The 25,336-nt window shown below is 44.7% G+C and overlaps 1 protein-coding gene across 1 annotated transcript; it reads left to right on the plus strand.

The window, feature by feature from the left end:
- Positions 1–1,044: 1,044 nt before the first annotated feature.
- Positions 1,045–22,466, plus strand: MED26 (mediator complex subunit 26). The gene is made up of 3 exons (XM_059831852.1): positions 1,045–1,119; positions 19,303–19,377; positions 20,723–22,466. The coding sequence occupies exons 1-3, from the start codon at positions 1,045–1,047 to the stop codon at positions 22,415–22,417; spliced, it is 1,845 nt and encodes a 614-aa protein (XP_059687835.1). The 3' UTR covers positions 22,418–22,466.
- The last annotated feature ends 2,870 nt before the right edge of the window (positions 22,467–25,336 follow it).

The following is a 25,336-nucleotide window of genomic DNA, read 5'->3' on the forward strand; positions in this document are numbered from 1 at the left end:
TTTTTGTTGTACAGCTGCTCTTGTACCGAGTCCATTTTTGTATTCTAAGTTTCTGAAAACCTGACTTGCTTTTTAACTGTGGTTTCTTCTGAATCAAAGGGACAAGAGAAATGAGATGGCAAATATGTCTTTATGAAGAACTATCTGTTCGGTTCTTGTAGGGGTAGCTCTTTCCAGATTAACAGCTGGAAATCTGTAACTGCTGCCTCACCTGTTATTCTGAAAATAATGAATACATGAAGTTCTGCCGCTTGGCAAGGACTTTTAGCCGTAACAGTTTTTTCCAGAACACGTTGGGGCTTTTCACGACTAAACGGACCACGTTACTTGCCCGCGAGCCTGAAATAAGGCACGTACGATTGCATTAGCTCCGTACTACCCGAGTAGCGATGGTTTATCTCCGCTACTTATTCACTTCAGCCCTCTCTCCCCACGAGGCTTGGTCCCCTCACACGCCCGGGGCCGCCGCCCGCCGGGGGGGGCCGCCGGCTGGAGCACTGGGGGGCTGGCGCTCGGCGGGGACGCAGGGCCCGCTCTCTCCCCTCCGGGCCGGGCCCCGCGGCGGACGCCCAGCTTCCCCCCCTCCGCCGCCCCCCTCACCGCCGGCCGCCATGCTCCGCCGCGCACGTCCGGCCGCCCCTGCTCCGCGCAGGCGCACCGCGCCTCCGCCCACTACGCAGGCGCGCCCCCGCCAAGCCCCACTGCGCAGGCGCCCTCCGTGCCCGCCGGTGCGTGCGGCGGGGCGTCAGGGGCGCGCCGTACGTTACGGCGTCGGGCGTGTCCCAGGGTGCCCTGCGCGGGGCTGGCTCCTGCCCACAGTTGAGTTTGGCCCCGAGCGGAGCAGTCGGGCCCGGCCCGGTCGCGCCGTCGCGGTCCCCCCCGCGCCCCGCTCCGAGCGCCGCTGCCCCCGCCTCGCGGGGAGCGAACATGCGACTCCGGCTCCCTGAGGAGGCCGCCGCCGGCGAGTGAGGAGCCGCCGCCCCGGCCCGGCCTGGCCCCGCCGCCCGCCCGCCCCGGCCGCAGCCGCCCCGCTTCGCTCAGGCAATGACAGCGGCTCCGGCCCCCTCCCCGCAGCAGATCAGGGACCGGCTGCTGCAGGCCATCGACCCGCAGAGCAACGTGAGTACGGCCCGCCGGGCCCCGGGGCTCCCGTACCGGCAGCGCGGGGACGCCGGCCGCGGGCCGCCGCCGCCGCAGCCCCCCGCAGCCGCCCGCCCGCCCGCCCGCCCGGGGCTCCCGCCCCCCCGTCCCCCGCCGCTGTCCGAGGGGGCGCCGGGGCCGCGCGTCCGCCGCCGCCTCGCCTCCCGCCGGGACCGCGGCTGCGGCCGGGCTCCTCCCCGGGCACCGGAAGCCTCCGCTGCGGGCGGTAGCGGGGAGCTCCCCAGCGCCCTGCCCGCCCGGGGTCCCGCTGCCAGCGGCGCCTCGCCGCCCGCTCCCCCGAGCCGGGACCGCGGGGCCGCCCCGGCGGAGGCACCGGAGGCCTCTCCCCTCCTCCCAGGGGGCCGCGTCCGCCCCCCGCCGCACCGCCTCCCGCCGCCGCCCGGCACCCCCCGGGGCCCGGCCGGCGCTGCCCGGCCATGCGGCGTGCGGCCCGGCGGCCTCCCGACGCCAGGCCGCGGCTCGGGCGCGGCCTGCAGGGGGCTCTGGGCCGGGCTCCGCCGCGGCTCGCCGGGACCTTCCGGGGCGCCCACCTGTTCCTCGGCGCCTGCGGCCGCCTCCCTTCGGGGCCGTGGGGCGTCCCGGGCTCCGGGAGGGCTTCGACGGCGGCTTCGGGGCTCTGGTGCTGCTCCGGCGCCGACCGGCCTCGGTCTTCGCTTTTATCCTTCCCTGCAGCGCGCTAATGAGCTTATCTGCTCCTTCTGGGGTGCAGTGTAAGCACAGAAGTCGGCGTATATTTTACCCGTGAGTGGCCTTAACGTTTAAGGGGTGGTTATACAAAGTATCATTTACTCCTTTTAAGGGTTTTTTGGCACATTAAAGCAGTTCTCTGCTTAGGTGTTTATTACTGTGAGAGGACTGCAGAGCCTGCAATCTGTCAGATTTCTGAATCTTAGATCAACAGTCATCACAGCAGGATGCAAAGGTGGGTTTGTCTTGGCCGTCTGCAGTTTGTGGGGGCAGCTACGGGTGCGTCAGGCTGAACGCGCACGTGTGTGTGTTATTCCAGGAGGCTGGGTATGTGAAATGGCATTTTGCTTCTATTAAAGTCATACCTGCTTCTGTCTGAACAAGTGGGGGTTTTTGCAATAGACCCGTATTGAAGTCTTAAAGTAGCCAATAAAGTTATGGCCGTTTGGAAACGGTCTGGAGCCGCCTGCAATGTGACATGAAAACTGAAGAAAAATCCCTCTGACCTTGTAGCTTCTTTAGTAATCCCCCGTGATGTGCGTTTGTCATGAGCTGTAATATTACATGTTTGAGTAACAGCAATGAATTATAATGGTGATTGTGGGCTTTTAAACGTCAAAGTTGTTTGAGTTTGCAGTACTTTAACGTGGGTCTTGCTGAAATGTTAGTTAGTGCACTTCATGAATTTTGTTTGCTCCGAGCTCTCTTTTTGTGGCTGCAAATTTTTCCCTTTACGTTAGACCGAGTGTCAACCTAGTTTAATAAAATTCTAACGGAGCTATGGTTTCTTCTAACTTCAAAACTGTCAGCAGCAATGGTTACACTAATTCTGCTGTTACTTTGGCTGTGCGGGATTAAGCAGCCAAGAAACATATTTTGTGATGGATGCTTTTCCCTTTCTCCATACGTTAATGTTACATCATGCTGCGAACGTGCTTGCAGTTTGGTTGGGATGAGGGGGACCAGAAATACCCAGGCAGCTGTCCGCAAGGAGAGGTCAGAGCGTCAGTCAGTAGCTCTGCTGAGCTTCCAACAGGTCAGTAGCCCCGTAAGCTTAGGAGTAATGTACGTTAAATTATAATTCTACATACTTGATACTTATCCAGGGCAATAATTGGTGGCGGAAAAATCAGCCCATTGTTTAGAAATGCCTGTAGGCAGGGGGCTGTCTTCCATTTTAACCTCTTCTTCGAAGGAGAGCAGAGGTGGTGTAGTTGAGATTCATTGTGCAGGCTTAGAGCTCAGATTTTTTTCTCCAAAGCACGTAGAATACGTAGTAAACAATCGATAAAACTACCTGTCATGCCACTTTCACGAAGGGAAGAAAAACTTAAATTTTGAACATGCTTAAAAGCAGATTCTGAATTTAGTCTCACTTGGGCACCAGTGTGAAAGTATAAGAAACTGTTCTGACGTTTTCCCGCAGGAAGAAGTCAGTGCAGCCACGAGCTGCCTCACTTGCAAGTACCCACGGAAAACTCTGGCTACTTTCTTCTGGCTTTTAGAATCTTCTCCTAAAAGAAGTGGTTGCATTCAAACTTACAGAATTCATTATTGTGATTGACTTCCTTGTTTATTGAGGAAGGTCAAGCTTTGAGGCCCGGATTTCATTCAGGCTTTTCAATATAATTGTCGGTATGCGTATGTGCATGTTTCTGGAGGGGGGAGAGGGTGGAAACTGCACGAATGTTGTCAGGTGTGCAAAAAACAGTCCAGTTTTGTGAGGTTGAGGAGAAGGATATGGTTCTTTATAGTGCTTTACTGTGGGGCACTGTAAATTTAAGTTTCGCTGATACGTTCCCTAATACAAGCTGTTTCTGCGGTGTGGATATTCATTCCAGTGTAGCTGTAAAGGTCTTGTGGTATATACAGATCTTGGTTAACTCTGAGGTCCTGCCTTAAATTTCAAAAAAAAAAAAAAAAAGAGAGGTAAGTTTCCCTACCTGTGTGGAGCTGAACTGGTCAAAATAGTCTTTTCCCCAAGCTTTCAGAACCTGCTTGCTTTGAGAAATCATCTTCTGTGCCAACTGTTCATCTTTGTTTTAAATGCTACATAAAGCTGTGCTGACTCAGGAGCAGTGTTTTCATTGTACAAATGCATGTAGCACTTCAGACTTCTTCTAGTAATTGCCGCAGAATATATTTATAACTTAGTTCCACACACTTAGTTCAGAATTTACATGGGTAACCTCTATTTCAAAGGAGACCTATAAGAAATAGGCTATTTTAAAAATATTACATCATCTTGGAAGCCACCCGGGATGTCTGGTTATTATGTCTTCATTTATTCAGCCTTTTCCCCTCGAAAAAACATATGGACAAATTACTTCTGCTACACGACTTAAACACTAAGTATCAACATCAGTTTCTTCCAAAGCTTGTGCGTTAGCGGGAACGTACCAAGACTCGTGTTGGAGGGAAGCATGAGTTTAGTGGTGTCACCCACAAGGATGGGTGATACAATTTTCTTGCAGGAAAAATCCTTTTCCTGGAAGAACCGTGTAGAAACACGGTTTCTGGAGAAGAGTGTCCAAAACCTTATTGTAGCAGTCGTGTGAGGTCTTACAGGGGAGATACTCCTTGGTTCTGGTAGACAACGCTTTTCCCTTCGGGCCCCGTGTGCGGAGAAAGCACCTCTTCCACCAAGCAGAACACCTTCGCCTTGTTAAATCGTGCTCTCTACTCTTCAGGGAATTTATTACCTGATGTCAGGAATAATGAGATCTGTTAGTTTTTGCTCTGTGGGAAAGCCTGTCGTTTCCAACTGGCTGTTAGAATTGTGCTTGCAATTAAATGGTTCCTCATCCTGAATATGTAGCCATCTTTTCCTGATTTTAAATATTAGACAATAATTTAATTATTTGCCATTAATACCTCTCTGTGATGCAAACCCAGCTTTGGTTTGAGTAACAGCCCGTTATATGCTCACTGTGTGGTTGGAGTTGATTGTAAATCAGGCTGCCGTTCGTGCAGTATCTCAGGTGGCCTTGCTGCTCAGACCTTCAGGAGAGCTCCATGATCTGAATTATTAATAATAAATTGGTCCGTGTGTTGTAATATGTTAAGTAGCGCATTGGCCTGGGGTGATCTTCCAGTTGACGCATGAGTTGCATAGTTAAAGATGCTTCCATGGCTGTTTTCTGTATTGATTGCTTTACCAAAGTCCTAGAAACAAAAGCCTCTATCATCAGTGACAAATACACTTTCTAGAATTGAGTTTAAAAAAAGAGGAGAGAAGGTGCCAGGCGCTGCTGTAGTAATATAAATGTAGAGAGTGGAGGAAGACGGTGGTTCACTTCGGGAGGGTCTTGGTGATTTCTTTGGCCGCAGGGAAGCGTTACGTGTGGGCGAAAGTAGACTAGGCATGGCTTTTGCTTTAGCTTTATCCTTTTCTGTGAGGCCTTAATAAGCTTATCAGTTTTGAGGAAGCTGCAGCGTGCAAAGACTGGAACCTGTCGTACCTCTCACCATTTTTGTTTATTTCCTTATTGTAGCTCGTCTTGTTTCAAGTACTATTGCATTTTGCACATCAAGGCAGCGGGTTGTGTTTCAGGTGTGTGGTGAAACACGTGTGCTTCTGGCATTTCCTAATGTGTAGGGTCTGAAGTGTTGTTATCGTGTCAGTCCTGGGTTCCAGGTAAAATTTGGGCCTGTTGCAGTAAGTCCTGTTCTTTTCAGCTTCTTCATAATTCTAAATAACCTTAAATGAGGATGACTGCTTTTTTGATGCTCTGTATTGTAAACAGCTGGAGTCACTTCAGTTCACCTGGTTGAGGGTGGTGGTATAGTTGGTTTCTTGGCCTGGCTTTGCAGCCTTCCTGTCCACCTCTTTCCAAAATAGCTTGTTTTGCTTGGTGGAAGTATATTCCAACAGTGCCTGGGATGCTTACGTAGGTACAGAGTTTACCTAGTCCGAGTTAGCCCGTGTCTGGTTAGTTGCCTGGATAGTCCTGGTCAATTTGTTACTGGTGGTAATACAGCCTATTACTTTTTGAGAGGGTTTTTTGGGGGGGGATTAAAAACTTTTCATTTGCACAGTACCCCTTGCAGTAGTGAGACCATTATGAAATTTGAGGCTGCTGAGACAAAATCTGAGCAAACAAAAGTAGCAGGGAGTTTGGTTTGAGGGTCAAGGCAAGGGGAATGCCAGATTGCCTTTCTATTGTTAATTCCTTGAAACTCCACAGGTTGCAGTGATGATGGCAGTAGTCACTTGCTCTTAAGCTGTAATTTGAGTGTTTGCTTGGGCAGCAGTGACAATTTAAATAACACCCACTTCTTATTCCTGCTACACACCCATTTTATGTGTGCCGGTGCAACTATTTGCAGGATCATGTGGTGAACTGAACTGGGGAATTGATCAGGGTTTGAAAAAGAAAAGGCAACATGCATTTTTTTTCCCAGGTAGGTTTTGATGTAGCTCAATTACCTGATAAAACATCTGGTGCATCACTAATAGTACTGGCACAGGTGTGGTAGCAGCATTGGGTATTAAAGTGTTTAAATAAGTATGGAAGCTGAAAAATGGAGTGCCGTTTGCTTCCTCGTGCTTCCCTGCTGCCTTAGCAGGCTGGCTTGGGACCTCGGAGGAAAGAGGTACGTGTTACCTGTAAAAGTTAATCACACCTGTCTGTGTGTTTTGAGATGAGGGTGGATGCCTTGTGGTCAAGTTTCATTTGTAGACTCTTCATTGTCACTGTTGCTTGTGTGTGGTTCAAGGATGTCTGGAATCATCCCCTGGGCTTGTTGTGATGCAGTAGTGCAGGGGGTCGGCACGTGTTCCAGGGATAGATGCTGGGAAACTTCATGGATAGCCAGGAGGATGCTCCTGAGTAGCAACTGATGAGTAAGCTTCGCAACTCAAGAGTAAACCACCTTACACTGAAGGCTGTGTGGCTAATGCTCCAAATAATCAAAAATTGTCTTGGCTTAAACTCGCATGCTTATACCAGCTGAAATTGCCAATGGAGCCGCACCCGGCGGGAGAGCTGCTGTGATCCCCATCCACTTCCCCACCTCCAGCTGCACGTTCCTGTTCCCTCCCTTGTGCTGGGCCAGCCGAGGTACTCCCCTGGCCAAACCCTACCTGAAAGGGGGCTCCTCTGGGGCCTCCTCCCTGCCCTGGCTCCTCCTGGGCTCGGGGAGGTGGCAGTTCCGGCACAAAGCAGCAGTTGGGGGAGCGTGTGTGGCGAGGAGAGGTGATGGTGGGACAGTCCCAGGTGGTACAAGCTCAAGCTGTTGCAGAGCAGCACCCTCCAGCCAGACACCCCTCAGCTTGTCAGGTTGTTTCGTAAAAGGGGATCAGGCTTTTTAAATCCAAATGATAAAACTTTGCAGCAAGTAGCTGTCTGCACACACTATAGCATGGATCCTCGGTGAGAAATGAACTCTTTGATTGCTGAGGGGCTGGAGGGAGGAAGCACTGGGAGGGGAATAACTAATCTAACAGATTTTTCTTGATGCAACCACGAAGCAGTTTACTGAATGGAAGAACCAACTTTCTGTAGGTAGAAGAAACATCAGGAATAATCTCTGACGATCACCACGAACCACAGCATTCGACAGCTGATGTGTAAGATGCGCGTCCTTCCAGGAGAGATTCACTAAAACAAAATTCCCAGACAGCAAAGAACCCGAGGCTGCAGTTTCCCAAGTTGCTCTGACTTGGGGCAGCTGTGTTCCTGCGGCACGTTGGCACACAGTTAACCCAAGAAGGCGGGGAGCTGAGGCAGCTGAGCACGGGGTCCTGGGAGGGCTGGAGCTGGTGTGGGGCGGGCACACAGTGCAGCTGGATCAGCTCCTGCTGCTGAGGCACTGCAGCCTGACGCTGGCATGGGTGGGAGGGAACAAAATTGCTGTCAAAAGCTCCCAAGTGGAGCGAGACCCAATCTGTGTCTTAGAAAATATGGGGATCTTCGGCTTAGCTGTGTTTCAGAAGTCTGGACCTAGGCTAGGAACTCCAATTCATCATTTGTTAGGGTTTTGTACAATAAGTTGAGGGTGAGCCCAGTTCAGGAGCGCGTAAGGTGTGGGTTGTTGCCTCTCTTCAGGGTTTTTGGTATGGCCATATGACACAACAGCGCTGTCATCCTGGCAGCTTTGGCTCCTGATCAAAGTAGTTTCAGAGCAGCTGAAACTTTTTCTCCCAGTATCCTGTGAGGGGGAGAGCCTTTTCCAGTTTCTTCAGGGAGCTGCTGCAGTTGACAGGTAGAGTTTTCTCTTTTCAGGAACCACAAGTTTCAGGATAGGGCAAGATGGAATCGGTTCTGCCTACTGGGGAAATTTGATGTTAATTAAGAAGCACTTTTTTAAGGCACAGTTACTCCAATATATTAGATATGGAGTTAAAATTAATGTCAGTATAGTTTTTATAAATAAAAAACCCCCCATGTCTGTTTTGGCTGATAACGCTTTACAGCTATCTCGTCTAACCCATTTTGTGCTTGGTGATAACTTCAAATAAACTTTCTTCGGTCTCTATAACATCTGGTATGGTGTGGCCCCACTTATGCACTTGGTCTTTAAAGAAATATTTAAGGTAAAGGTAAGTACATTGCATGTAGGTTTGTTTATTCAGTGTTCTAACAGCTAAATTTTTCTTTCTGCAGGTAATTCATGCTTTCAGTGTTTAGAACAATATTTAAGTGCTAGCAAATTGCTTTAATTTGAGGTGCAACCTGCTAAACTTAACAGCATGTCAGTGCTTTCTGGGGCATGGCTTTCATGGGGCAGTGGTGCATGCTTAAGTGTGATTGTTAATATCAAAGTACACAATTTTCAGCATGTCCAAACGGTCGGGGGTAGAAATTTCTATTGAGGAATCACTGGAAGTAAAACGTAATTAGTTCTGTTTTACTGAGCAGAGTGGTTTTCTAACATAGCAGTTGGGCAGGAGAGGAATCCTACGTCCAAGTCTGTCTGTAGTATTCAGCAACATACTCAACTTGGGTGTATTTTGAAACTTTGTGCTGTGAAGATGATTGTGCAGAGGTGGAAGTCTTGTCTAAGAGTGACAGCCAGCACTTTTGTGGAGCTGCTTTCTCACACACTGTTTTCGTGCAGAATCAGCTTGGAGAGTATCATGACTGTGCTGCAGGTCTAAATAGATCTATTTTTTTTGAGGAGTGTAGAACTTCTGAAGATAGAGAAGCATGTTTTTTTTCCCAGGGTAGTGATGCACATTCCTAACTTCTCTTCCACAAACACACTTCCAGTGCATCCACAACCAGTTCGGAGTTTCTGTAACGCAAGCTGTCACTTAAGCGGAGCTCTTTGAGCTGGGTGGCATGGTCGGCATGTAACACTCCTTGTGCTGTATAAATTAATTGCATGGGAAGGAACATGGAATTTTTGTGTTTGTATATAAGTTATCATCCTGAAAGTTCCGGAAAAATGTATACCTCAATATTATGGTTTATCCTTGGAGAAATTACAGTTGATTCTTGAATAGAGTTGAGCATAGTGAGATGGAAGAGAAGAAGATGCAAGAGGTGATGTTTCAAATGTATTTGCAAAGTTGGGGTGCCTGCAGCTTGTGTGCTTATGGGGTGAGCACACTAGCTAAGAATCTGGCTGCATCATGAAAACTCGGTCTTCGTTGTCATGTGTATGAGAGTTTCAGTCTATCAAAGGATGAGCTCTTGGGTTTTTGACTTTGTGTAGTATTTTCTTCGCTGGACTTTTTAAGACAGGCTGCCAAGGTGCTTAAGCATTAGTGGGGCTTTCTTAAGTGGAAACCATGAAGTTTTTTGCTACTATGTTAGAAATAACTAGCACCCGGTTGCAGCTTCCTGAGTATCCTGTGTTTAAATATAAATAAAATGCTGAGGGGGTACTGGGTTCTTTTGTCCTGTCATGGTCACACTGGGCAATTGGCTCTGGAGTGGAGCTGGTCTTAAACCAAAGTAGCCCTCCAACTTGTAAGCTCTGCGATGAAAGGTGGTGTGCTTACAGTCCTCTGGGGGATGATTTTTTCCCCTGCCAAAGGTAGAAAACTCATTTTGTTTCTAAGTAGCTGCTAATGATTGTGACACTGCGTGGTATGGCACGTGGTATTCTTGACTGATTATCAGGGGGGTCATCGCTTTCCCGACAGGTTGTATTCTCCCGAGGGCCTGGACAGTCTTCGGAGAATGGAGGTATGTGGAAATGGGTGACTGGCAGCAGCATTTTACCTAGAAGTTGGTGAGAAATAATTCTAGGAGATGGGTAAATTGATTTCAATTTTTTTTTATGTATCCGTAAAACTTCTCTATGGTATGTGCTAACGGAAATTCTGTATTAGTAATTGCTGTTGAAAGGATACAGCGACTTGGTATTTAACTTTCCCAATTTGTAAGGCTATTTTTCTCAGGTTTTGTGAACAAACACACCACACTTAAATTCTCATGAGCAGTCATGCAAGTGTATTGCGTTTATATGCAATGAATTAATAAATTTTACAATGCAACATATTCAACAGGCTCTTACCTTAGCCTCCTTCATCATTTAAGGAATCAGCTTCCCTAGCATTTCGAAAAAGGTTGGCCTGCTGCGTTTAAAAGTACACCAATACAGTGATAGATGTTTTTTATTTTTTAAGGAAAGAGTGAAAAGTTTATATTGTGGTGACATCAGTAGGGCTTTTCTGTACTACATTCAGATATACACTGCTCCATGTTAACAGCTCTGGGTAGATATCCCGTGCGATGGGTAACATGATATTTAGGAACTTTGGAAAACTCTTGACCCTTTGAAGCCATTCTCATCAAGTCCTTAAATGCGTGTTGCATAATTTTAAATTTCTACTCGTTCTCTGGAGTGCATTAAGATTAAGCAGGTGATTGCAGAATGATTCTGTCCAGGCGATGCCTTTAAGGGTCATTCTCATAATCTAGTTCGGTGTCTGACTGCTCTTACCGTAGCGCAGGTAGATAATAACGGTGAGTTCATGTGGAGAGCTGCCATGCTGGGAGTGTCCGGCTCTGCTGGCACCTGCCTGTTGTGCATTAACTCTCGGCATTGGCTTTTCACTTCCCTGAATCACTGCAGTCAAAGTACAGGCTTCTGGCTGAATGAGTGGATCTCTCCTTACCATAGAAAGCACCAAGATCATGACAAATCAAAAGGGGCGGGTTTTAAGGCTGAATTTTCTGTATATTCTGTATTATTCTGCCTGAATAATCAACAAACTCTGCGTTTCTCTCTTGTTGAAGTAGGACCAGTTGTTCCAGTGACTTTGACTGCACAGCAACCTCATTTTATGGCTCTCTAAATTTTTAAGCAATAATTTTGAACTTCAGTTCATGGTTTACAATACATAGTAACTACCAAGATTCATCTGGTTAAAGTTTCTGTACAGGTGGAAGAGGGGGAGAAATGGTTATCATGTATACAATGAAACTGTGTCGTCGTTAGATGACCTTAGGACCAGTGTAGTGATTGGGTTTTTAGGGCTTGTGTGTCAGTGATGGGTTCTATGGGTGTTATTTATTGTGCTGAAATAATCTGTAGCGGTTGCTGCACCTGGGCAGGGGGGCATGTTGCGTTATTTCTTACTCTTTGGTTGTGCAGCTCAACACTTGACCAATCTCGTTCTGTAAGACATGCTACGTTATTCCACTAAATGTTAAACACAGTTGTAGCTGGCCCTGTAATCCGTAGTATTTATACCAGAAGGCGATGGATGTATAGGGCTGGGTCAAACCTATTAGTTTCCATGGTTATTCTTGTTTTATTATGCTTTGTTTTGGCAGGACCATGCTGGTTTAGAAATGTGCTCAGGTGTTGGGATGTAAAGGGGTAAGCATGAGGTGGCTGAAATGGTGATGTGAAGTGACTATAGAGCCTGAGTGGTGACGAGCCGCCTGCGAAGGCCAGGACAGCCTTGGGCATTTCTTCTGGGATCCCGTTCGCTCGGGGCACTGCGCTCAGGATAGTGAGCCTGCCCTGTGTGGTGGGGCAGCACGGGCCAGGGGGGCAGCAGGTTTTGAAGTGTTAAATTATATATATACACCTATATGTATTACCTGTATATATTACCTGTATGTATCTCTTTAAGAGGACAGAATTTAGAATTACTATTTTGAGTCTAGTTTGGACTAGATAGAAATGGGTGTTTCAATGTGTTTCTACTACTTGCTGTTCAGTATCTGTTCCCCAGGTTTGAATCATAGGGGTGTATGGCTGGACAGGACTTCATGAAGCTACGTGGTCCCATCACCTTCACTGAAGTAGCATCACCTATATAAAACAACTCCTTCCAGACTTGCCTAATCTGTTCTTAAACCTCTGTAGTGGCTATGGCAACTATTCAAGAGCTTATTTGAGTGTATTGGTAGGTCTCTGGTTATTCCTAATATGTAATCAGTATTGTTGCAAATTAGGCCAGTGAGCAGGAAAACAGTTGATCACCATTTTCTTTATTATGACTAATAACACATGGGAAGGCTTATTTCAAGCTTTTTGTGTCTCCTCCCTTTTTTTTTCAATACTGTGTGAACTGCGTACTTAAACTTTTTCTTATTAACCATGTTTTCAAAACCTCTTATCACTGCTCTCCTCTGAACTCCTCTTTGTATACCTTCTTCTTGAACTGTGGTGCCTTGAGATGAACATGTAATTCCAGCTGAATTTGATTCCTGTACCATTCCTTATCAGTATGGTGTTGAGTGAAAAACAAGACTAAAATTATCTTGCTTGCAGTATGCTGTGGTAGATACCATTGAGACTGTGCTTTGCCCTGCTGTGACAATGACTGCCTGGCTTTGTGGTCCACAGTACCCACTCCTCTTCTTACTCTGTTCCCTTGGATTTGTGCCACACGTCTTTCCAGTTTAATAGTGTTCCATGTAACTAACCTTCACTTCAACTGCTGGGCTTTTTAAATCAACCTAATAAATTTGTTCCCCAAAAAGGTTTTGCCCAACTTCATGGTCTGGTGGTTTGATTGGGTTTTTTTGTGGGGGGGGTCATGTTGCAGTGAGTCTTCTGTGTTTCGTACACAACTGAGGGGTAGGCACTACAGGTACAATTCTTGCCATGTTGTACAAAACGTTTAGTGAATGTTGAAGTTGACGGACGATTATTCCTCTCTGTAGTAACAAGAATGTCTTCCAATTACTGGCTAATAAATATGAATGGAGAAAAGTGTTACACTGTTGACTGTTTTCTATTTGCCTTAAAGACCTCTTCCTGTAGAGCAAGAGGACTTCCCGCGCTGTGCCGCTGCTGTTCTGTGAACCGCTTGTGTTCTGGGCGCGCGTCTCGTCTCCATAATCTGTATTTTACTACCTCTTCTATCTTACCTTCTAAATGACTCCACCGACAGCTACTCCTTTCATTGGGTGGTTTCCTCTGCCTCGCCAAAGTGTGGAGTGTTTTCCTGCTGCGTCAAGGGCCTCTGCCAGGGTTAGACCTCTCCTTTGGAGCTGACCGTGCAGAGAAGAGCTAGAGTGTTGATGGCACTTACCAACTGCTGTGGATTTGTGTCTCAAGGCTGTTTGTAACTGCCGGGGCAAACTGTGTTTTCTGCTGGCGAACTCCTCTTGATCTCTTGGCTGTTCTAGTCTCTCTACACCTTACTTCTGTGCATACGTACTGCCAAAAGGTAACAGAGGGCTAAACTGTTGTCTCGCTCAAGTGACATATTTCAGGTCTGCCGATTTCTTCGCAATGCGGTATTTTGTTGGAATCTGACCTTACACTTGTTTGATGATCCTGGCTTTGTAAAGTATATATGAGAAGGTATCTGGGTGATGTTACTTTACTGTTAAATAAAGCCTAAGTACAAATAAAATACATGCAAGTTGTTTTGACTCTAAATTAGACCTCAAAATTTTAAATCCAGAGGTAAGGATAAGTGCTTGCTGTGCCTAGCCACTTTTTTGACTGTTCTTGGTAGTCAAGGAGCATTTCTTCTACCTGTTGTTTTGCAGCACAAATTTCTGATTGGTTTTCAAAGCATGGACTCCAAACAGATTTCTCTGTCGTGGAAGATACTCTCAGTGGATGACTTTCAACCCAAATAGTTGATACCTTCATGTTTAAAGATCTGCTTTACTAAATACTGTTAGAAAACGCGCCTCCACCTTTAAGAATCTCTTTTGTGTACTGGTGAATATTTGAACTCCACTTAGCAAACTGACTTTCAAACATTTTCAATAATTATGAACAAAGTAGTGCATGGTCATCTTCTTGGTATGTCATTTCTGTGAATAGTATCTTGTGTTACCCTATCTTTAGACAACATCATGTCACATTGGGGGTAGGGGAAACTGTTAATAGATCAGTTGCAAGGAAACTGAACTAAATACCAGCAGGTTGTAACCTGAATTCTAACTTTGTGTGTTTGGTCTGTATCTTTGAAAAAATGACATTATAGTTTACTGTTCATGATATGTATTGTTAGTGTCTGCTATCTAATGCATCCTATATGAAGTGCTAAATAAACACTAAACTGCTGTATTTCCATTGCCGCATTGAAATAAAGCCTACTATGAATAGCAACTTTTCTCTTCTTACTTCTTATTCCATGTTTCAGATTATTATGCAATGAAGTAGCTTTTATACAAATGCACTGCTGGGGGCAAGATCGGACACTGATCAGAGACCCCAGGCCAGGGTAGGAATCCGTGCTTAGATGCAGATAATCACTACACTGCTTTGGAGAAACTAAACGTGAGCGGATGGTGTAGCTCATGGTGCTGTTGCTGTACCTCCTTTTGAATCGGTTATAACTGCCCAATAAAATGCTGCTGTCCCTAGGAGCAGGGGGAAGACAATGAAAAATAGTGCAAATCCTCCTGCGAACACCTGCATAGACCATACTGCATTTCTTATATTAATTGGCAACAGGAAACACCAACTTGGCAAGAGAGATCTGGATTTGTATCTGTAGGAAAGATAGAAAGATCTGTTTCGTGTTCCCCAGGGGGGGCACTTCTCTGCTTGCTTTTGTGAAATTGCTTTGATACTACAGGTGGGAAAATGTTACAAAACTAGTTCCTTTGAAACTACCAACATATTGAGTATTTCTAGCATATTCTGAGGAACTAAGTTGAAGTATGATGACGAATACATTCTCTCAAAGCCAGTGTCGTCTGATATAGCTGTATAGTCTGTTTCAAAATGCTCATAATGCAGTCAGATTATTGGTCATTATAACCTGTGATTTCAGGAGGATAATAGCGTTACACTTTGTTTTTAGAGAAGTTTCAGTGATTAGGGACTCCAGACATACTAGGCCAAGTTCAAACACACTTTAGAAACTTTTAAAGGTACTAATGTCACCCGTATGGATGACGATGATGCTGTGTCAAAAGGTGCCTTTTAGTGCTGTTATGTGAACTTTATGCAAGTTATTAAAAAGAGCCTTTCTAGCCAGAATCCAGTAGGATAGGAATCTGTATTAGCAGTTTCACAGCGATTTTTTTTGTAATTGTGCACGCAGCTCTCCGGTTTTCATGTTACAAGGAAATACCTCCTCCTACTCCAGGCCTGTATAACTTAAGTGTCTCAGCAATATCATCCTTGCTAACTCAGATCTGGTTTGTCATCTATCATGGTCTAGTCATGCGTGCAAAGATATTTAGAAACATCCCTGTGAAACATTAAAAAAACCCCAAAAAACTGCTTTATTCAAACAACTGCAACTGAATGTTCCGGTAACGTTTGTTTCTTAGGCAGCAGTGGAGCGAGATGCAGGCAGTCCTGTGTGTCGAGGCAGTCCTGAGGAAGAAAGAAAGGTGTTACACTGGTGCTTGTGTTGTGTTTTGTATCTGGACTGTTCTGTAGATGGAGGAAGAGAATCAAAGCGTAACATTTGAGTGTGCTAGTCCAAAATAAAACACGTCCCAGCACGTGGAAACGGTGATACCAGCTCACGTGCGGATGCTGAGTTTGCTGCTATTTTCAAATCGGCCTGGGAAGGAGGCGGTGGAACTGGAGGTGGCAGGGAACAGCTGGACATCAAACTTCCCGAACCCGAACGCACTTTTTATCCTTTTAAACTGCTGTGTAACACTTACCCTGAAGTTAGTTACTGAATTGTTCTTCATTTGTAAAAGCTAAAATAGGATTAAGGTGGCAGTTAAAAAAAGGAAATTAAGCTGCTTGATCTTTTCCAGAGAGTCCAGAAACCCATGCTTTTGTCTGAGGCTGTAGTAAAAACTTTGAGTGCTTAGCTTGGAAAAGATCTCAGATACTAGTAGTAAGCTCCAGAGTATGGCTGAATGACTTAAGGAGACTTGCATGGAATAAATAAGATTTGTTTTCTGTGACTGTCATTAGGGTTGGCTGGAAAGGATTATCGTAGCTGACTCAAAGCAGATGTTCTCCAGTAAACTTTTGAGTGAATTAGTCTGTGTACCAGTCAATCTTCACAACTTGGGGATAGCATGGGATAATTTGAAATGCCGTATAAATTATTCTTAGCTGTTTTCTGCAAGCTCCTAAATGTGAGGTCCTGGGGTTGCTTCATGGAAGTTCTTGGTTTGGGGTGGTAGTAACGGGTTGCAGTGTAAGCAGACAAAAGCAAATAGAAACTAAAAGGATGTGCAAGTTCCTGAGACGCTGACTTACGCAATTGTACTCTTAACCAGTGTCGGAAGAGAACAAGGTTGCCAAACTCCCTTGTCCCGCTCTGCTTTGTGTTACTTTACCTATCTGCTTTGTAGCCAATAAGCATTTTTAATAGCAACTTGCCGTTAATAAATTATCATTTCTGGTGCTGCTCAAAGTAGGATGATGTCCTGGTAGGTTTTGTAACTTCAGCCTTGTGTCAGTTATGTGACAATATATTAGTTTTATTAAGCCAGTAACAGATGGTGTAAGGTAAAGATACTGGTGTGCAACACTGATGTGCTGCTGTTATCGAAATGGGTGTCTTCACGTTGAATAGATGATACTTGAGGCGTTTTGGGGAGGTCATCTTGTTTTCATCATAGTGTTTAACTATACCACAAGAAATTTCATAGTCTATGTTATTTTGAAATAGGTGAATATGATTTTTATTACAAGCTTCTCTTTATGGCAATTTGGATGAAGCATTCCTAGAAAACTACACAGAACTACTGGGGAAGGGTGGAGAAGTTGTTGAACCTGCCTGAACTTTTTTTTTTAAGGAACCACACTTCCCTGTAGGTCAAAAAGAAGGGAAAATGAGAGGAGCTTCTTGCAGTTGATGTCGAGTGTGAGCCTTCGTGCTCCTTGCAGCAATGGCTTCAATGTGACAGCATGTTTTCAATTGGTTACAAATGTGTGAAGAATCTGAAATGAGTGTTTCGTGTTTTACCAGAAGTTGAGCGATCAGCACAGACTCAGCGGTGTAAGGCTGCTTTCGCTGTCTTAATTGGCACCGCGTGTCCCTCAGAGGAGGAAATGAAGTAACAATCAGTCTTGGTGTAGACCTGGTCTCCGGTAGGTTATTTAGCGTTCGGGGGCATCCATGCGTATTTGGGTATATTGAAACAAAGGCAAAGCTGTTACTGGAAATTCCCTGACCAATTTCATCTTTCTGTAGGTGTGTATATACGCGAGCGTATCGCTTTCCCCGTCTTGACCTTTTGATAGACTAAGGATCCTTTTTTGCCATCAGTTTGTCATTTAGATAATGAATATTTGGGGATTACCACTAACTGCAAAAATAATTGTGCCAATTATTGATGTGTGCAATACACAGAGCCTTTTTGCACCCTGGTAATTCATAGTCTAAAATACGTGTTGGGAAGGAGAGTATCATGTTTTGCAAGTCTACAAATGTTTGTCTGGAAACTCCCAGAATTGAGCAGTAGCTATTCTAAGCACTCTGGTTCTAGAAACTGGAAAAAAAATGGTGTTATGTATTACCTAAACTGTGGTGCTAAATCATCCTTCCTAGGCACTGAGGGCAGTGCAGGGATCAAAACATGGAAAAAAGTCAGTGCACTGAAGTGAAATAGTAAGAACTAAAATATGTCAAAGTACGTGCTATTGCTGCTTTAAAGCTTAAGCGGAGTTTTACCAGACCTGACTGGATGATAGGGCTTTAAATATCTGCAGAGGCATTGTAGTTCAGTGAAGAAAAGACCTTGACGAATTAATTCATCTTCCGTCTGAAGTTGGTTTTACAACCTGTAAGAATGATAATCATTGAAAGCCTGTATAGACTTTAAAAATAACTTTGATAAAAGTAAATCTAAAAATCAGGCAGTGTTTAATTGCTGACAGCTTTATCCAAGTGTCTCCAAGATTAAGCAATCCTGCTGTGATGGAGAAAACATTTTCTATGCACAAGATTTTCTGAAAGGAAGAGACTGCAGCTCCTGATTCTCCTGTTGTATCTTAATAAAAGGGTAGAATTGACTTGAAAAAGCTAATTCTTACAAACTTGCAGTCTTTTTAAAATGAAGAATCTTGCAGCGGAGTGTGTGCCTGGAAGGGCAGGCCTGCCTGATTATGCTCCTGATAAGACTTTAGGGTAATGTGGGATCCCTGCAGAGGTTCTTGCTGTGAGATTTTTCTCAGATGCCATTCACGTCCACTTGAGTCACAAATGAAATTAAGCAATAAATGAGACTGTGATTCAAGTTTTCATTTGCTTATCTTTTAAATCTATCTACAAAGGTGAATGAGAAATTCCAGTTTTTGGTGCTTTTAGCATCAGGTAATGGAAATACGGATCTCTGTGTAGTCTGGGGTTTCTCAATAGAAATTATGAAAATCACATTTGTGCTTAACGTCTAGAGATCGCGGCAGCCGCTTTTGCATGGAGCTTACTCATGCGTGCAGAAATGTTGCAGTGGAGCCCATCAGAAAATCTGATAGATGCCCTGTTAACGTAATGTGAATTTCTGCAGTTGCTCCTCACCATCTTACCTGCCGGGAAATACAGTTCGGGAGCGGTTGCAGGGTTTCCGAGGTGGCGGCAGCCCACGGCTGGTCCCTCCGGTGCTGGGCGATGGGCTGAGGACACCTACTGGGCACATCTCTGTTGCTTCATCTCTGCTCTTAAACTTGCAGGAGTTTGTACCTGGGATTTTAGACTCTTGGAAGCATCAAGATTTTGAACAAAATTGTAGAACTTGCGTGAATCTAAAGCAGTGCCTAAAGGAATGAATGCAAGATTTTGGATTTGACTCGTTGCTCCTCTTCTTGGTCCACTTGGCACTAACGTTTCCGGTTAAGCTGTGGGACAATTAACTATCGCCTTGGCCAGGGGTCTCAGAGCTTCGCTAGTAAGCCACACGGGGTTTATTGCGAATGTTTCCTTTAGTTTTACATAAGAGTGTGTTTGTTACAGCTCCTGCAGTTTCCAACTAGGTCAGTAAAGTGTCCTTGTCCCTATTCTTTGAACAATCAGCTCCCTGAAGCCAGACAGTGTGATAGTAATTTTGTGATTAATGCTTCCAGCAATTATAAAGTGGAAGCTCTTAAATTACATTTGATAACTAAGACCTGTACATGAAACATGAAGTGACTTTGTCTTCCTTGTTGCAGATCCATAACATGGTGGCAGTGCTGGAAGTGATCTCCAGCCTGGAGAAATATCCCATTACCAAAGAGGCACTTGAGGTATGTCACCCTCTAAACATTACTTGATTTTTGTGTGTATAAAAGGACTTTCTCCGCCTATCTAATTTCCATAAGAGCTTTTCTTGAAACAATAGTCTGATTGCAAAGGATTCACAATTAAGATATTATTTTGTCCCTCTCGTGCTGCTTCTGACATCTCAACGCATACACAGTGATTCTGTCTGGATTCAGATCAGTATTCTGTGCAGCACAGTTCCTGTTTGTGTAGGGCACTAAATTAATCATTACATGCTACTGATTAATTCTGTTGCATTCAGCAACATCACTCTGCTTGCTGAAGTACTGGTCACCTGTTTAGATGTTTGGTGACCAAGGAATATAGTTACTCTGTGTCTGTAAAATCAGTCTTAAATTCAGTCAAGTAGGTTTCAGTGCCTGATCTAGTTGGTGAGATAAGGTGTATTAAAAGCTGAAGTGTCGGGGGGGATAGCCGCTGCAGCCTCCCTGGCTGCTCTTAGAAACAGAGCCCAAAGAAGTTTTTATGGCTCAATTATAAAACTTTTTTCAATCTTAATATAGAAATTATTGATATTACTTGCTTTTAACTGTTGCTTAACTACAACTCCAGCTGTATTTCAACATACGTATCGCAACATGTGGCATACTTCTCTCTCAGTCCGGTCTATGTTTTCCTTTGAAGTGCTTTTCTTAAGTAATCTGACTTGTGGAACAATTCTTTGTTTTCAAACGTGCTTTGGGAGCAGTCAAACACTTTGTTTCTTTCCACTTACGAAACCACTTTGGGACACCCTAGGAACGCTTGTTTAAATAGGTGTTTCATACCCTTTCAAGATACTGGGGAGTGAAGGGAGAGGAGAGATGGAGGAAGAAGGTAGGCCATAAGTCGCACCCTGGCTAGTCAGGTTTGTGAAATGGAGATTTTTATTGTCAACGTATTACTGTAACAGGCGAAGACTCTGGAATTTTTTCTCTTGCCTCTTTCTGCAGATCTTACACTTTCATTGTGATAAACACGCACCTTTTCTGCCTCGGGTGCTGCATTTCCCCTCAAATCTGAGCTTGCACCTTTATTAAGATTCTTGCTGATTAAAGAACTCCTTTGTGATGTTTTTCACAGCTAATGGCTCTGGCGAGCCAGGGAATAAAGACAGGCTGACTTGAAACCTACAGTAGGTTTCATGTTGTGTGGCAGAGCGCTGGACCAACTGGACTAATCCTTTCCGAAAAGACTAATTCAACACTTAAATCTTTAGTGGTTTTTAACTAGGTATTCCTTAGGGTAAGCGTTACAAAGCAGAAATGTACCTTAGGAATTTTGCTTAGAATGTTACCTGTTTGTAAAACAGCTTTCCTTTCTTTATAGGAAACGAGACTTGGGAGGCTTATCAATGAGGTGAGGAAGAAGACATCCAATGAGGAACTTGCCAAACGTGCCAAGAAATTGTTGCGGAATTGGCAAAAGTTGATAGAACCTGTAACCCAGAATGAACCAGTGCCAAGAGGGTTGCCGAATCCACCTGGATCAGCAAATGGTGGTGCTCACAACTGCAAACCAGAAGCGCAACTTCCTGCTGTGGCTGGATCAAAGCCAATCAGCGAATTGAAAAGCAGGAATGATATACAGAAACTAAATTCTCCCAAAACAGAGAAATTGGGAAATCGGAAAAGGAAAGGTGAACACAGGGACGGGCATCAGGGCCCTCCTCCCCCCAAAGTCTCCAAAGCTAGTCATGAAGTATTACAAAACTCTTCACCCCCTCCAACAAATGGAATTGGAGGTAGTCCTGAAAATTTTCCTAGTCCTGTAGACGTAAATCTACATGCAGGGCCTGAAAGCAGCAGGACAGAACTCAGTGAAAATGATAAACACAATAAGATCCCAGTAAATGCTGTAAAACCTCACACCAGTTCTCCAGGACTTGTAAAGCCTTCAAGCACTTCCTCGTTATTAAAGACTGCAGTGCTTCAGCAGCATGATAAATCGGAAGAAACCACAGGACCACACCAACCTAAGAGTCCTCGCTGTTCCTCGTTTAGCCCTAGAAACGTTAGGCATGATACTTTTGCTCGGCAGCATACTACGTACTCACCAAAGGATTCAATGCCTAGTCCATCTCAAAGGTCTCAGTTCTTAGATACTGCACAGGTGCCATCACCGCCACCATCCTTGATGCAACCATCAACACCTCCAATGCCAGCGAAAAGACTGGAGTTCTCTCAGCAATCGGTAACTGAGGTATCGCAGCACTGGCAGGAGCAGCAGGTACCTTCGGAAAGCCAGCACAGGCATGCAGCAGGGACGCTTCAACAGCACACGTCTCCCAGCTGCAAAACCAGCTCCCACCCTGGGGAATCTCTCACGCCACACATGGGCTTTTCACAGGACGCTTCAAAAATGGACAGTGATGATGCTGCTTCAGGTTCCGATAGTAAAAAGAAGAAAAGGTACCGACCCAGGGACTATACAGTCAACTTGGATGGGCACGTGACAGAAGGGGGTGTGAAACCTGTGAGGTTAAAAGAGAGAAAACTCACTTTTGATCCCATGACAGGACAGATAAAACCTTTAACACAGAAAGATCCTTTGCAGGTAGAAATCCCTGCACTTACTGAACAGCACAGGACAGAAACGGAAAAGCAGGAGCAAAAACCCAACCTGCAAAGCCCTTTTGAACAAACGAACTGGAAAGAATTATCCAGAAATGAAATCATTCAGTCATATTTAAACAGACAGAGTAGCTTGCTGTCTTCATCAGGAGTACAGACTCCAGGAGCTCACTACTTCATGTCTGAATATTTAAAGCAGGAGGAAAGCACTAGAAAAGAGGCTAGAAAGACTCACGTTCTAGCTCCTAACAGCAAGCCTACAGACTTGCCTGGGGTCACAAGAGAGGTCACAAGTGATGACCTCAACAGAATACGTGAACATCACTGGCCAGGCGTGAACGGTTGTTATGACACACAGGGTAACTGGTATGATTGGACGCAGTGCATATCTTTAGATCCACACGGGGATGACGGTAGATTGAACATCCTGCCTTACGTCTGCCTAGACTGAGTACAGTTTTGCTAAAAATGCTTTTACATCTGCAGTTAGCAAAAATGGCAGACACTATGCCACTTAAGGATGGAGAAAGCCTCCTGTCCCGGACAAACAGGCCCAACGAGCAGAGGGTGTGAGGGAGCTGGTTCTTCACAGCTCTTTCCTTTAAATTCTCCTTTTGTGAAATGCTGCTACCAGTTTACTAACAATTGCAAAGGAAGGCATACGAAGGTTGATAAATTGAGTTCAAAACTCTATAGCGAGCCAGCTATAAAAAAGTGTTAGTCCCCAAGAAGTGAAGAGGATTTCCAGCACTTTCTGAATGCCGGAATCTTATTACAGGCAGGTACAGAGAAAATTGTGGAAGTTACCTTAACAAAATATGCATCTATTTATTTGACTTGATTTGGGTTTTTATTTGGCAGTGAGATATTCGAGAGACAATGTGCAAAAACTGTAGTTTTATTTGTATCACATCTCTGAACATGATTGCGTTTTTTAAAGTCATGTGGTACGGAGATTGGGTTTTAAACAGCAGGTGTTGCACTGCAGGCTGGGAGACCAGCTTCAGCTCAACATTCCATAGGCATCCACATATTTTAGTCTGGTTTCAGTTTAAATCCAGTCTCTGAGAAATGCTGCAAAAACTAGATGTTTAATGATATTTTTGATCCCACCACCACCAGCCAAATATTTTTCCTCCTTTTCCCTTCCTGCAAACTTCTAGGAAAAAAAAAAAAAAAAAGGAAAAATCACCTTTTCTAGAATCTAAATGTAATGAGGGTGCTACAAGTTTGTAACTGTACTGTGAGAGGGAAAAAGGAAGCCTGTTTGTATGCTGGAAATATACTTGTTACCATTCCTTTAGATATTGTTTGCCTTATGGATATCCATCATAAACGCAATTTGCAAAAACAAAGAGCCTTAGTGAATGTACAGTAACTAGACTTCTGTGTTCTTGGGATGCAGAAGGGAGCAACTTTGCTATTTGGTCCTTTAAGTGGACACATTGTGATATAAATGTGGAAATAAAAAAAATTTGCACAAAACAGTTTGTGAATTATTTATACTTAACTCATTTTTTTTCAAGTTTGCTCAATTCAGACCAGCTTAAGTGATCGTCGACACTGAGAATCCGTCGGAGCGGTGTGGTGAAGCTGAATCCCATCCGACGCTGTCGAGAGCAGCTGGCTGTTAGGGATATACAAGATGTCTTCCAAGTACGTTGGTGGTATTCAGTCGCACAGGTTGGATTATTTTTTAACTCTGGTTGCATCCAGGGTCTGGAGACTGATAACCCAATTGCTGTTAATGTACCTCAACGTCTACAAAGATCATAGTTCATCTTTTTTTCTCAGTAACTTTGTAATATATTATTCCTAATTGTTAAAATGCTTTCTAAAGCAGCCTGGTTCAGTATAAAAGCTAAGAATTTCTATTAACTGTAATTGCTTTAACGTTTGGGACTAGTTGTTTTCTGCAGTCCCCAGTGCGGGGCTTCTGTCCAGGGGAAGAGGGGAGGGGACACTATACCAAAAATACTTCTAGGTTTAGTGACGTTAACTCTGTTAACCCGTCTGTGCTGAATCTCGCCTCTCTGGAGAAGAGCCGTGGCAAGAGTTCTCCTGCCTTTGAGAGCCATGTCAAGCTCTTAGGTGATTTTAAAAGGGTGTTCCTCGCCAGGTATACGTTAAGTTGGTTCATTCCCTGGAATACAACTGATAAAGTCTGGTTTATTTTTAAGTCATTCTTGTTCAAACCTACTGCATTTGTGATCTGACTGGTATTGAAATGTGTGGGCGTCTCGGAAATCTTAACTGATGTCTGTTTGCTTCCATTTCTGAAATCAGAGGTCTGAGAGTGAAACCAGAAAAAGTGGTTACCAAAAAATGTTTCTAAGTGTATTTTCAGTTTACTTCCATTTTGTCCTTCTGCAGTTGATGAGGTCAAGCAGTGCGGTTTCGAGTTGGGGAAAGCTACTGTCTGGCAGTTCAGAAAGGTAGATTTGATGGTAGAGGGCTAAAAAGCTGGTTATCTTGGAAAATGCTTGGGTTTTGTTTATGTAAAAAATATTGTGCATCTTCTCTCGCCCCACCCCATCTCCCTCTTTCCCTGAATGGTCTTATTTAGGAACAGGGTCCGTGTTCTTTTGAGGCCTTTGAATATAGGGCAAATTTCAGGAAATGACAGACACTTTATAAAACCCATCTTTTTCTCCACTGCTTACATTTCTGATGCAATCGATGGCCCTTGTGGACCGCACTCGGTGAGGTGATGCCCTAAGTTCATCACTGCTTTCAAATTGCATCCAGCTCTCGGTAGCAAACTGACCGTGCTGACGCTCGCTTTGCCTGAGGGAGCGTCAGGGATTGGAGCCAGCCCTTTCCCCAGTGGTCCGAAATCGCTAGAGAAATTCACTCACAATGTAAGCTTTAAATCTTGTTCCATACCGAGTTTGTTCCTGCTGTAAGGGTCACCTCACTCGGATGTCATCCAGGGTGAGACGAGGCTTGACAATCTTTATTTCAGCATGCGAGTATAACCAGTTCTGTGAGCTCCAACAAATGTGAATAAGTTTACAAGGTGATATTTTTTTTGTCAATTTTGTAAACCAGTTCAAATGAAGTTTACCGTGTGCGTATCTGCTGTGTACTCTCATTTTTGCATGAACTCAGTTTCTCTGCTACCGGTTTATCTTAACCGCCTTACAAAGTTTGTTCTTCTAATCCTAGAATCTTAAATTAATACACTGCCATCTCTTTCTTGTCAATGGATGACATGAAGTGGCTCATCTGCAAATCTTTTGGGAATCGCCATTACCTAAAGTGCATGGTTTTGTAGGTACATGAATGATGTGGAAATGTCTTTTGACAGAGTGCATGGATGAAGTAGGCTCTAGAACCCCCTCCTGCTCGACAGGTACTCGCCTATCTT

This window comes from Gavia stellata, chromosome 32 (assembly GCF_030936135.1).
Source record: "Gavia stellata isolate bGavSte3 chromosome 32, bGavSte3.hap2, whole genome shotgun sequence".
NCBI lineage: Eukaryota > Metazoa > Chordata > Aves > Gaviiformes > Gaviidae > Gavia > Gavia stellata.

Bases quoted from the DNA above. Each gene is read 5' to 3' on its own strand.
- MED26 (XM_059831852.1), top strand. From the start codon at position 1,045: ATGACAGCGGCTCCGGCCCCCTCCCCGCAGCAGATCAGGGACCGGCTG. The intron at 1,120-19,302 runs GTGAGTACGGCC...TCCTTGTTGCAG, and splicing joins CCATCGACCCGCAGAGCAAC to ATCCATAACATGGTGGCAGT. The intron at 19,378-20,722 runs GTATGTCACCCT...CTTTCTTTATAG, and splicing joins TTACCAAAGAGGCACTTGAG to GAAACGAGACTTGGGAGGCT.